General features: G+C 31.5%; 1 protein-coding gene across 2 annotated transcripts in view; it reads left to right on the top strand.

Annotated features, from left to right (window-relative positions):
- The first annotated feature begins 4,160 nt into the window (after positions 1-4,160).
- The window catches only part of LOC137032683 (protein downstream neighbor of son homolog), a 10,382-nt gene continuing 189 nt past the window's right edge, over positions 4,161-14,353 (top strand). Inside the window, exons 1-10 of one of the 2 annotated variants that reach the window (XM_067404562.1) lie at positions 4,161-4,600; positions 5,955-6,035; positions 6,115-6,312; positions 7,585-7,763; positions 7,879-8,057; positions 8,217-8,319; positions 8,404-8,526; positions 10,356-10,554; positions 10,710-10,925; positions 13,901-14,353. The exon at positions 13,901-14,353 is cut by the window's right edge and continues 189 nt beyond it. In XM_067404562.1, the coding sequence (XP_067260663.1) occupies positions 4,229-4,600; positions 5,955-6,035; positions 6,115-6,312; positions 7,585-7,763; positions 7,879-8,057; positions 8,217-8,319; positions 8,404-8,526; positions 10,356-10,554; positions 10,710-10,925; positions 13,901-14,038 (1,788 nt within the window). In that variant the 5' untranslated portion in view covers positions 4,161-4,228 and the 3' untranslated portion in view covers positions 14,039-14,353. Of the gene's footprint in view, positions 4,601-5,954; positions 6,045-6,114; positions 6,313-7,584; positions 7,764-7,878; positions 8,058-8,216; positions 8,320-8,403; positions 8,527-10,355; positions 10,555-10,709; positions 10,926-13,900 lie in introns of both variants that reach the window. The other variant, XM_067404561.1, reaches the window with a different exon arrangement.

Here is a 14,353-nt window from a genome sequence, read left to right as displayed (position 1 = left end):
AAAAAAACAAGTTGAGAAAACTCAAAAATCTAAAAAAAAAAAACAAGTTGAGAAAACTCAAAAATCTAAAAAACAAGTTGGGAAAACAAAAAAAAACTAAAAAAAAAAAAAAAAAACAAGTTGAGTAAACTCAAAAATCTAAAAAAAAAAAAACAAGTTGAGAAAACTCAAAAATCTAAAAAACAAGTTGGGAAAACAAAAAAAATCTAAAAAACAAAAAAACAAAAAACAAGTTGAGTAAACTCAAAAATCTAAAAAAAAAACAAGTTGAGAAAACTCAAAAATCTAAAAAACAAGTTGGGTAAACTCAAAAATCTAAAAAACAAAAAAACAAAAAACAAGTTTAGAAAACTTAAAAATCTAAAAAAACAAGTTGAGAAAACTCAAAAATCTAAAAAAAAAAGGTGAGAAAACTCAAAAATCTAAAAAAAACAAGTTAGGTAAACTAAAAAATCTAAAAAAACAAGTTTAGAAAACTTAAAAATCTAAAAAACAAGTTGAGTAAACTCAAAAATATAAAAAAACAAGTTGAGAAAACTCAAAAATCTAAAAAAACAAGTTGGGTAAACTCAAAAATCTAAAAAAACAAGTTGAGAAAACTTAAAAATATAAAAAAAAGTTGAGAAAACTCAAAAATCTAAAAAAACAAGTTGAGAAAACTCAAAAATCTAAAAAAACAAGTTGAGAAAACTCAAAAATCTAAAAAAAAAAAGTTGAGAAAACTCAAAAATCTGCTGAAGTGTGTTGCCTTAAACTTTTACGTTTTCTCAACTTCTGATTTTTTACAGTAGTGATGCAAAATACAGCATTAGTCATTTTTGCGGATCCGTGTAAACGGGGAATCTGAACAAACTACAAATGAAAAAAAAAGTTTTTAGTATGTTGTGTAGTGTAAACGTACCATTAATAATGTAGCGAAGGGGGCGGGGCTATCAGACTTGTGTTGAATGTTGAATGACAAAATAACCTTCATAGAAGTGCATATATATACATAGTGTATAGTGCGTCATTTAGGACATAACTCATGTCATCTTATGCTGATATGACAGGAACTTCAGCGTTTATCACCGCCTGTCTCTCGTCTCATGCATCTAAACTCTATTCTCGACTCATGAAGAATTTACACAGAGCAGCGGACGAGTCCCGACCTGCAGATACTACACAGATAAACGGCTCTCTCTCTCTATTTTTTACAGTGTTCCTTCCCCTCTATTTGTACTTCCCTGTTACAGCCCAGAATTACCCACAAGCAAACACACACAGACAGAAGCGCAGGAGACGGAGAAGCTAAATAAAGGCAGGCCTGTCGGACACTGCCGGACGAGCCTCGGCTATAATTGTGGTCTAGGAGTCGAGCCAAGGCCTATAAAATCAAATCGCCTTTATAAAAAGAGCTCAGGGTGTGAGAGCAGCATGTCAGCACCACACACAAACACACACCGCCGGCGTGTCTAGCGTGTGAGAGAAATACTTGGCTGAATGTGGTGAAAAATGAGGCTATTTCTAGTATTTCTAGTAATTGGAGCCTGTCTGATGCGACTTGATTCTTTTGGAAGGAAAGTCCACCAAACAAAAAGAAAATATGTTTGCAGCCATTTAGAGTGCAAAACAACTTTAAATTAAGCATTCCTTAGTATTCTAGTAAATTAAGGAAGCACTTAATATTCCATTCAGCATAAATATGCAAAACAATTGCATAACTGTAATGGTATATATCAATTAAAATAATTAATAAAATATTTATAGTGCATTTTTTGTATTGTAGCTACTGATTACTTGTTTTATTTCTACTTTTTGACGATAATTACATATTTAAATAATCAAAATAAAATATAACTTTCTGCTTTTTTGGTAAAAACAATTGAATATTTAATTAAATAAATATTGGTTCAGTTATCAGACACTTAAAAATAATATCAGATATTAAAATAATTAATAAAATATTCATAGTGCATTTTTTGTAGCTACTCTAATGATTACTTGTTTTATTTCTGCTAATTGACAATAATTAAATATTTAAATAATTAAAATAAAATATGAATTTATGCTTTTTTGATAAAAATAATTGAATTTTTTAATCAAATAAATATTGGTTCAGTTATCAGACACTTAAAAATAATATCAGATATTAAAATAATTAATAAAATATTCATAGTGCATTTATTGTAGCTAGTCTAATGATTACTTGTTTTATTTCTGCTTTTTGACGATAATTAAATATTTTAAAATAAAATATAAATTTCTGCTTTTTTGATAAATATAATTGAATATTTAATTAAATAAATATTGGTTCAGTTATCAGACACTTAAAAATAATATCAGATATTAAAATAATTAATAAAATATTCATAGTGCATTTATTGTAGCTACTCTGATGATTACTTGTTTTATTTCTGCTATTTGACGATAATTACATATTTAAATAATCTTAATATAAAATATACATTTCTGCTTTTTTGATAAAAAATTATTGAATTTTTAATAAATAAATACTGGTTCAGTTGTCAGACACTTAATAAAAAATAATATCAGAAAGTAACTTTTGGGAAACAGTGAGCTCACATAAAAAAGCAGAAAGAAATGAAGAATGACCATGTTTTTGTAATGAAATGAAAAGAAAAGAATATATGTATGGCTTGAACCTCTTACAAAATGATCAGTCTTTATTTGAAACAGTTGAAATAAACTTTAAATACAAATATAAATCATAAAATACATATCTGTGTTCTGCACGATGGAAACAATTATTGTATTTTTGTTTTAAAATACATGTTTAATTGAAACGTGTAACAAAATCATGTTAAACAACAATATAACATATTTAACACAAACACAGTAGTTATAATGCGAATATCGATTTTATTTGACATGTACAAATTTAATTCAATTGTTTTAAAACATGCATTTTATTATATTTTAAGAAAAAGTTGAAGAATAACATGTCAGTAGTCATCATCAAGTGACAATGAAATGAATATGAATGAGCTCAGATCATTTAATGGGAGATATTTGAGATCATATTGAGACAAATAGAGAACATTTTATCTTTTTGCAAAGCTGATTTTGTGTTTTCATGTAAATATATTCTTTAATAATACAAGTCCAGCCTCTATATTATTATAAAAATGCCCAAAATTTCCTCGGGGTCAGAGGTCACCCTCAGGCCATTCATCACGCGTGTCATCGTTCCTGAGCAGCTCCAGGATCGATATGAAGTGCCATCATCCCTGACAACTCATCCATACCACAATATTCAGCTCCTGTCATTTCACTGCGTGATTAATCACAAATGCAAATGATGAATAACGAGCAATTAATCGTGACATTCAACCATTAATCTGCAGGCTGACATACTGATGAGTGACAGAGGAAGTTTAGCATCGTATGGTTATAGAAGTGAATAAATTAGACCGGAAATATCAGCTAAATTATTTTAGATCGTTAGATAGGCCTATTTTTGGATGAAGTACGAGCAAAACTAATTGTAAACTATATAAATGTTATATATAGTATATATATATATATATATATATATACTAACCATTAATATAAGAAACAAACATGAAACAGCAGTCGTTTTACTGCCATAATAAATGTATCTGGACAATTGAACTAAATAGATTCATATAGACTATTTATATAGATTTATATAGACATATTATATAGATTTATATAGATTCATATAGACATATTTGTTAGACAGTCCATAAATATTTTACGTTCTTTATTATTTTTTTTTTTTTTTCTTGAAACAGTAGAGACTTTACATTTGTTTTTGTTTAGTTTTTTTTTTAATTATTATTGAATATTAACAAGAACAAGATATAGTTAACAAACAAGAGTACATATAACCATACATGTCAGGGGTAATATAAAAAACAGAAAATAGAAAACAAAAGAGGAAAAAAAAAAAAAAAAAGAAGCCTTTTACATGAAAAAAAATTATCTATTAAACAACTGTATAGTTTGTATTGCTTTCAAATTTTTGCTTTTGGATATTGTCTCTAAATATATTTTAATATCTATTTTAAATGGCATTTTTTCATTTCATTTAAGACTTTACATTTGTCGGGTGTTTCGCTAGTACGCCAATACGCTCATTTGCGTCATCACGCAACGTGCTGACGCAATGCCGTTACGCGCGAAATTTTGAGCGAACAAAACACTCGTCAGAAGATCCGCCGCAGTTCCCGCTTCACACACACAATAACCGACAGAACCGATCGCGATGGCGGAGTTGGGCTGTTACTCTCCCAGCTTTAAAAAACCGTCTGATGTTCTTCGGATGAGACGGAAGCGCGCGCGGAGTGAAGGGCCCAACAGGAGGACGTCGAGTCCGGTGGTGTCGGTGGACGGAGTCCGGCCGTTCTCTCCGGGGCCGCTGTTGAATGCACCGGGCCGCACGAGCGGCGGCGTGAAGCGCAGAAATCCTTTCGCGAACATCGAGAACACGTACAACAGTCCCAAGAAACGAGCTTTATTACACACCGACGGCTGTGACGGCGCTCTGGACGGGAAGAAGGCGGCAGCTGCAGTTCTGGACGGGAAGTTCAGAGAAGAGCTGTTCAGTACCGACCAGCGAACACAACACCAGATAAAGGTACATCACGAACAACTGTTATTATATTATAACTATATATTTTCATGAGGCTATTATTTTACCAGCAGGACACTTCACTGTACATGTCAATACCATGATACATCATTTTCCCCATATGTATGTATATGAATAATCATATTGGGGACGTTCCATGATTCATAACATTAATAATAACAATGTTATATTTTAACCCAGTGTTTGTTTCATAGAATATTAGTATTTATTGTTTTTATGTTTTTCATCATATTAAATTATATTTGTATATTAATTATTTAATTACATGCGATATTTATAATTTATATTTTTTGATAAATATTTTATCTTTTATGAATATGAATATACATGTGAGATTTTTTTTTATGTAGGTTTTCAAAAAAAAAAAATAAATATAAATAAATATATATATATATATATATATATATATATATATATATATATATATATATATATATATATATAAATATCACACTATAAACTATATAAAAAATGGTATAAAATATTTTAGAATATAGAAATAAAAATATTTATAAAATATAAAAAATAATTATAAATATCGCATTTAATTAAATAATTAATATAAAATATAATTTAATATGATAAAAAAATACTAATATGTGAAAAAGTATATGAAAAAGAAAGAAGAAATATGATAATGTATAATGAATAACAGTTAAAATATAACATTGTTATTATGTTGGCATACATATATATATATATATATATATATAATATACACACACACACATACAAAAATCATGTTTAGGACATGCCATGACTCATAACTGTTAATAATAACAATTTTATATTTGAACTCAGTTATTCATAATTTCTTTTTCATACACTTTTTCACATATTAGTGTTATTTATCATATTAAATTATATTTTTATATTAAATATTTAATTAATATACATTACATATACATACATATACACGCACAAAATCATATTGGGGATGTGCCATGATTCATAACTATTAATAATAACAATGTTATTTCTTCTTTTTCATATACTTTTTCACATATTAGTATTTTTTTTATTATATTAAATTATATCTTTATACTAAATATTTAATTAAATGCGATAATTATCATTTTTTATTAAAATAGTTTTATATAGTTTTATATATGTAATATTTTTATATATAGGTATTTATTTATTTTTTAAATATTTATTATAGTTTTAAAAATATTGAGCTCATGTTTTTGTGACATGATTCATAATTATTCATAATAGTAAAATTGTTAATTTCTCCTGTATCAAATTTCTAAATCGGAGCTTATTGTGAAATCAGATGAAACGGCAGATGTATGATGTCATCAGATGTGTGTCTGATTTTCCCGTGGTGTGTCTGCAGACGCCGGTCTCCCTCTCTGAAGATGACGGTCTGTTTGAGGACGATCTGTTTGAGCCGCACAGATCCGCTCCAGTGCTGAAGGTTTCTGATGTCAGCTGATCATCACTCATGATTTCTCTGTCATGGTGTGTTTGTGTTCCTGACGTGTGTTTGTCTCTAGAGCCCAGAGGCGGTTTGCTCCGCGGCTACGGCTGAAGTGTGTCTGGAGTTCCCGGCGGATTGGTCCCTGAAAACGCGTGTGTTGTTCACGTCTCCTCAGCCGTTCTCCTGGGCTGAGCATGTGAAGGCGCAGGAGGAGGCGCAGGGCTTGAGCTCGCACTGCAGGGCCGAGTTCTCCAGCTTACCTGCTAACATACAGGTGCCACACAATCACACACTAAACAACAGCCTCCAGTGCACTATTTATAGTTATATTTTTATATTAAATAAAGAATTTTACATTGGAATATATTATTATTAGTTATTTATATATAAATATGTATACAGTTTTATATCATTTTAATGTGATTTCATTTACTTTTAGTGTTTATAGTTTTCATGTAGTTTTAGTATTTGTTTTTTGATATTTAAGTATTTATTTATACATTAAATATTAAATGTTTTTTTTTATTACTGATGTTAAGATATTTTTATATATATAATTTTCAGTTTTATAGTTTTAATGTTGTCATAAAAGGCTTATTTTATCGTTTTTATATGCTTTATTATTAATTTTTAATAAAAAACAATTAATTTAAACTATTTTTATTATTAATGTTTTTATATATATATATATATATATATATATATACACACACATATTTGTTTTGTTTAAAAAAAAATTGTATATGTGTTTAAAGTGTATATATGATTTTTAAATAGTTTTACTTTTTATATTTAAATATTTATTTTATCCATATATTAAATGTAATATTTAATTAAATTTTCAATAGTTAAATCAAACATTACATTTTAACATTTAAGCATTTTAATTTATATTATTATTATTCATGTTTTTATATATTATTTAATATTTATTTTATATTTAAATTTTTTTATACTTTTAATGTGTGATTTATAAATAGTTTTAGTATTTGTTTTTGATATTTAAACATTTATTTTCGTTATATTTAAATGAAAAAACTAATAAATGTAGTTTTTATAATATTAATGTTATAAGTTATGTATGGTGTCAAATAATTTTTAATATTTATCGTTTTTATAGTTTGTTTTTATTTTAATTTTTAAAGAATATTAATTTATTTAAACTACTTGTAGATAATTATTATTATATTTTTTAATATATATATATTAAAATAATAATAAAGTACAAGTAGTTTAACTTAATATTCTTTAAAAATTAAAATAAATATAAAAAAGTATGTAAAATATACAATTAATTTATTTGATCATATTATTGCTTTTTATGAATAATATAAAATTAGTTTTTCTTTTAAATAATTTGTAGTTTTGTTTTAATATAGTTTCTATCATTATATGATTTTATATGGTTTTAATATTTCTAGTTTTTAAATAATAATTCTCTTTATAGTTTATTTAGCTTTTCAAGAGCACATTTTTAATACAGTCCAGCAGAATTAAGTCATGCTGCTCTATAACATGTTTATCTGTATTTGTGTGTGTGTTGCAGGATCCCCGGGGCTGTGCGGAGCTGCGCTGTGGATTTCAGCAGTGTCTTCAGTACTGGCAGCACCCATCGTTGCCCTGGCTCTCCCTCTTCCCACGGATCGGTGCGGAGCGCAAGTTCTCTGGCAAGTGTGTGCCGTGGGCGCAGGACGAAGCGGTACAGCAGAGCCTCATGAGCGACTGGTGAGAGACGGCAGTGTGTGTGAAGTTCACGGGATGCCATCAAAAGCGTCTGCCACATGCATGAATATAAACATCGGATCTCTAGATGCTGAATATGTTGTCGTGTGTGTTGCAGGTCTGTTAGTCTGACGTCTCTCTACAGTCTGCTGAAGGCCCGACTGTGTCCGTATTTCTACCTGTGCTCATATCAGTTCACTGTGCTGTTCAGGGCGGCCGGTCTGAGCGGCTCTAAAGGAATCACTGCACTGCTGTCGCCCACCACTAGAGGGCTGCGAGAGGCCATGAAGGCTGAGGGTGAGAGTCGCTGTGCTTTCACAGCAACAAATAAAAAATGCTCACGTTTTGGTGTTATATTGCTGTGTTGAAACCACTGTAATGCACAGCCTCTTTATGAATTTTATCAGTCTTTACTTGCAAACAGCTGTGGATTCAAACGTCATCTCTTGTGTTCAGGGATAGAGTTCTCACTCCCTCTGCTGGAGGAGCGGAGGAAAAGCAAAGAGCTCGGCTCATCTCAGGCCGGTGAGAGCGTCCAGCAGACTGACAGTGAGGAAGTGTGAGTACGTCACTGCTGACAACTGATGCGCTTTCATCAGCTTTGAATATTGATCGACGTGTTTGTCATCTTTCCTTTTTCCAGATTAAGTGAGCACAGTGAAAACGAGGAGGAGGAGGATGATGACGATGAATGTGGATTTTCTTGGCTGAAGGAGATGGGCGTCCAAGACAAGATCAAGAAACCAGATGCCATTTCTATCAAACTGTATCCTTACAGCTTTTTATATAAACTTGTTTATATGGGAATGTCCAACTTTAACGGCATACATAGTTTATACACGTGTAAAGCTATATATATATATATTATACACATACATACAGTAAATCTCAACTGCTTGTATCATCACAAAATGTAAAATAATGATACTTTACAATAAGCTTCCATTAGTTAACATGAACTAACAATGAAAAATATATCTAAAGCATTTATTAATCTTTCAAAAATTCATGTTAATGTCAACATTTACTTATACATTCAAATCAAAAGTTGTATGTTTTAATGGACCTGAGCTGATATGAACTAAAAATGAACAGTTGTACTTTTATTAACTGACATTAACAAAGATTAATAAATATTGTAACATATGTATTTCTCATTGTTAATTCGTTAGTTAATGCATTAAAAACTATCATCAAATCATAAACAAACAGAAACTCGAAGGTCTTTAAAGCAATCCGTCAAAATAAAAGAAATATATTACTGCTGTACAATAGAATTTAGATATGTCTCAATGTAATAATAATACTAACATTAATTATTATTATAATTAATTATTAAAACTTTATTTTAATATGGAATATCACAATTTTTCTTCCATGTTTTAATTTTAACAGTAAAGATGTTGTGCAGCACTTTGTTTGGCAAAAAAAAGTTTAATGTCATATGATTAAAAGACAAATTAATTTTATGCCTTAATTTGATTGCCAGAAAAATGGACATTTCGTAGAAATTATTATTATTATTTTTTTTTATTTATAAAAATTGGTGGTTGTTATGAATTCAATTAATTAGACATGCTTTTGAACTATTAAAATTTAATTTAAACCATTAAAACTGAATCCTGAAAACAGAATTTGGTAAAAAAATAGAGAATGTGAGGAAAAAAATATATTTCATAGGGACCTAAAAATATAATTTTTATTAAACTTTTAATAAATTGTTAAATTGTGTAAGTTTCATGATTTCAATTAATTAGACATGCTTTTTGATTACTAAAAATTACATTTAACTATTAAAATTGGATTCCAGAAAAAAAACAGAATTTGGATAAAATTAAAACAGAATTTGGGAAAAAAGAAAGCAGATTTCATAGGGCCCTACATATATATTATCGTCCAGCTCTAATCTAAGGCTGTCAAACGATTAATCGTATACAAAATAAAAGTTTGAGTTTGCATAATATATGTGGGTGTACTGTGTGTAATTATTATGTATGTATAAATACAAACACATTCATGTATATATTTAAGAAATATTTACAAGTATATGTATTTATTTTAATTTTTACATAATTTATATTATATATAAATATATTTTGTACATAAATAACATATTTCTCAAATATATACATAATTACAGTACACCTACATATATTAGGCAAACTCAAACTTTTATTTTGTATACGATTAATTGTTTGACAGCCCTACTCTAATCTGATAAATGTGACTAACACATGAAGATGTTGAGATATTATAAACATTTAACATCATCATTTTCTGTAAAGCTGTTTTGAAACATTGTGTTTTATTAAAAGTGCTCTATAAATAAATTTAACAACCAGCTCAGGACAATGCAATGCTGTCTTTAGTTACGAACTTTGAATTATGTTCTTAACAGCTAGCAACAGCAAATCGCTAAACAGTCTTAAAATATTCACATGGTAATATAACGATGCGCACTAATGTATCGTGTGAAAATGTCAAAACTTGGTTAAACCTGAATTAATTACCCATGTTTCATATGTGAAACGCACTGTAGTTTATTAGCCGTGGATGCTCAGTTTGTGTGATGTACTTCCTTAAGTCGTGCACCAGTCGTAAGGAGCACAGAGAGGTGCGTTTGGACCACAGGCCAGAGTCCGTGGTGTTGGTGGAGGGTTCAAACACCTTCACGCTGCTCAACTTCCTCATTAACTGTAAGAGTTTGGTGGCAGGAGCCGGTTCTCAGGCGGGACTTCCTCCAACACTCCTGGCGCCTACAGCCTTCAGAGGCGCCACACTGCACACGCTCAAGGTACGGGGCCTCACGCTTGTCGCCCTCATTGATTCGCACTGATGTATTTGCATAAATGATGTTTACTAAAACTATTTTTATTGTGTTTTACTTTTTATCATAGGGCACAGATGCCGTATTATTATTCTAATGTCTGTCTTTGATCATGTTTCCAGGCCCGCACTGTGAACGTGAAGACTCAGGTGAGGACGGGCTATCAGGACGTGTGCAGTCTGGAGGTGACGGGTCCCATCATGCCCCACACGCTCCACGCGCTGACGCAGCTCCTGAGACCCGCTCAGAGAGGAGAGTTCAGTGTGGGTCTCTACACCCACGAGCCCACGGCCGTCCTCAACGTACCCATCAGCCAGAGCTCTGAGCCGCCACAACTGGTACGTTTCACCGCTTTTGGTGTGTTGCTACTTTTACACTGAAAAGAGAGGGATTTAGGAAACTGTTTTCACTCAGAAATTGCTTGTAAATTTCATAAATCATAAAGAATCAACAAGTAACACATTGAATTTAAAGGATTAGTTCACTTCTGAATGAAAATATCCTGATAATTTACTCACCCCCGTGTCATCCAAGATGTTCATGTCTTTCTATCTTCAGTCGAAAAGAAATGAAGGTTTTTCAGGAAAACATTCCAGGATTTTTCTCCATATAGTGGACTTCACTGGGGTTCAACGGGTTGAAGGTCCAAATGTCAGTTTCAGTGCAGCTTCAAAGAGCTCTACATGATCCCAGACGAGGAATAAGAGTCTAATCTAGAGAAACCATCAAACATTTTCTACAAAAAAAACATTTATATACTTTTTAATAGTAAGTTAAACGGATTGTTGTTTATCCGTGATCTGTACGGACCAAGCCCCACAGTTCAGGACGCATGTGAAAAAACAGACACACATATAGGGCCCTATACAGGGAGTGCAAAATTATTAGGCAAGTTGATTTTCTGATCATATTTTTTTTCCAAGCACATTTTACCAATTCCAATCCACATCAATCTTAATAACTACTATTAATATTGTTTTTAATCATTTATAAGTGATATATAATTGTTCATGAAGGCTGGAAATGAAAAATGCCTCATATTCAGGTGTGCAGAATTATTAGGCAGGTTTTCTTTTACAGATAAAATGAGCCAAAAAAGAGATTTAACTCAGACTGAAAAGTCAAAAATTATTAAATACTCATGAGAAGGACGCAATACTAATGTAATAATAGAAATTGCAAAGTTAAAGCATGACCATTGGACAGTGAAATGCTCATTGGGTCAGCGGGGTCATACAAAAACAGCTGGAGAAGAAAAGACACGTTAACTGCAAAATAATTAAGAATTAAGGTGAAGAATTAAGTGTGAAACCATCAGGAACCCTTTAGTCTCCAGCGCCACCATTTCCCAGTACTGAAACCTACCTGGAGTCTTCAGAAGTGTGAGGTGTCAGGATCTCAGAGACTTAGGTTAGGTGAAGAATCCTAAAAAGCGACCTGCTCTTAATAAGAATCACAAGCTGAAGTGTTATAAAGTACATGAAGACTGGGTTTTTATAGGCCTTATAGACAGACAGCTTGAGAGTGACTCCTGAAGGACCAGCACCACATCCTCTTGTACCACTGTTTGAAGAATTTATCTTCCAGAATCTGGCAGTAAGTTTTGGAAGATCATTTAGTCCATCTCTGCAAGATGGACATTTCAGGATAAGAGATGGACTAAAAGTGAACTCCCACACCTTCATAACACTTCAGCTTGTGATTCTTATTAAGAGCAGGTCATTTTTTAGGATTCTTCACCTAACCTAAGTCTCTGAGATCCTGACACCTCACACTTCTGAAGACTCCAGGTAGGTTTCAGTACTGGGAAATGGTGGCGCTGGAGACTAAAGGGTTCCTGATGGTTTCACACTTAATTCTTCACCTTAATTCTTAATTATTTTGCAGTTAACGTGTCTTTTGTTCTCCAGCTGTTTTTGTATGACCCAGCTGACCCAATGAGCATTTCACTGTCCAATGGTCATGCTTTAACTTTGCAATTTCTAGTATTGCGTCCTTCTCATGAGTATTTAATAATTTTTGACTTTTCAGTCTGAGTTAAATCTCTTTTTTGGCTCATTTTATCTGTAAAAGAAAACCTGCCTAATAATTCTGCACACCTGAATATGAGGCATTTTTCATTTCCGGCCTTCATGAACAATTATATATCACTTATAAATGATTAAAAACAATATTAATAGTAGCTATTAAGATTGATGTGGATTGGAATTGGTAAAATGTGCTTGGAAAAAAAATATGATCAGAAAATCAACTTGCCTAATAATTCTGCACACCCTGTAATTTCCATTCATAAAAACAGAATTTACTATATAACGTGGAATGTCACAGAATATGTCAAAGTTTTGATGAATGAATTAAAAGCAGGTCAATACACATAATTTAAATCGCAATATAGACGAATGATGCGGAAGCGCAGTTTCATTGACCTCACACCGCCTCACACACAATCGCGCAGGCGCACACACGCTCGCGGTGTTTTCATCCTCTGTCGCCTCACTATATGAACGCATGAATTCATCTCCACAGCTGCTCTGAAAGTCCCTTCAACAGCATTTAACCACTTCGTTTGAGAAAACTACCATCATAAAAACTGAGAAACTCAAAGCTCTAGGCAAACCATCAAAATAAAAGTTTGATTTAACTCGACAGAAACATATTACTGTTGTACAGTAGAATTTAGATAAATTAATTTAACAATAAATTATTCAAAATATTTTTAAACCATAATCTCAGTGTTTCTTCCATGTTTTAATTTTAACAGTAAAGCTCTGTCATTGTTTGACACAAAAATTTAATTTCATGATTAAAAGATAAATTAAATGGTATGCGTTCATTTGATTGCCAGAAAAATGTAAATACACAACAGAACTTCTGAAGGAAAAAAATTCATAAAAATATATTTTTTAATTAATTAATATTGTTTTTAAGAATTAATTAGACATGCTTTTTGATTATTAAAATTGAATCCAGAAAACAGAATTTGGTAAAAAAAAAAATTTGAGGGGAAAGAGTAAAACGTTCATCATAGGGCCCTAAAAAAATGTAATTTTTTGTTAAACTTTTATTAAATTGTTGGTAAATTGGACAAGATTCATTATTTCAATTAATTAGGCATGCTTTTTGATTACTAAAATTTAATTTAACCATTAAAATGGAGTCAAAAAATAAATAAAACGGAAAAAAACGGACCCCGTTGAACCCCAGTGAAGTCCACTATATGGAGAAAAATCCTGGAATGTTTATAATTATAATTTCTCTTGACGTCCTTATATTGTGCTGCAGAAGGTCTCATGCTCTGGTTTCTTCTCTCTAGGAGTGTGTTGTACAGGATCTGGGCAGGTGTGGTCTACAGCAGAGCTCCGTTCAGCAGCTGGCAGCGCCGAGCATGCTGGGAAAGTGTGCGCTCAGACAGCTGCACATGAGAGACTACTCGTACAGCTGGAAGTCCTGAGAGTCGTGAGCTGGTGGACGTCTCCTCTCCTCTGACAGGCCAGGACTATTAATATCTCTTGGCATATCAGGCGTCCTGTGACGTTACAGTACGCGCTCAGAGATTGTGCTTGTGTATAGTGTAGCTTTTAGTGTACGGTGTATGTGAACGTTAGTTTAAAATGTCGTTTTAAGTCTCAATTTTTTATGGAGTGTTTTAGATGATGTGTTTTTAAAGCTCGAGTTTTAATCATCGTCTCTTTATGAGAAACAACTGATTCCTTCATCAGGAAAAGCACACGTGTAATTCTGTGAAATGCTCTTCTGACTGTTGAAA

Source organism: Chanodichthys erythropterus, chromosome 12 (genome assembly GCF_024489055.1).
Source record: "Chanodichthys erythropterus isolate Z2021 chromosome 12, ASM2448905v1, whole genome shotgun sequence".
Classification (NCBI taxonomy): Eukaryota; Metazoa; Chordata; class Actinopteri; order Cypriniformes; family Xenocyprididae; genus Chanodichthys; species Chanodichthys erythropterus.
Note: the sequence above shows the minus strand (reverse complement) of the source record. Positions and strands in the feature narration are given on the sequence as shown.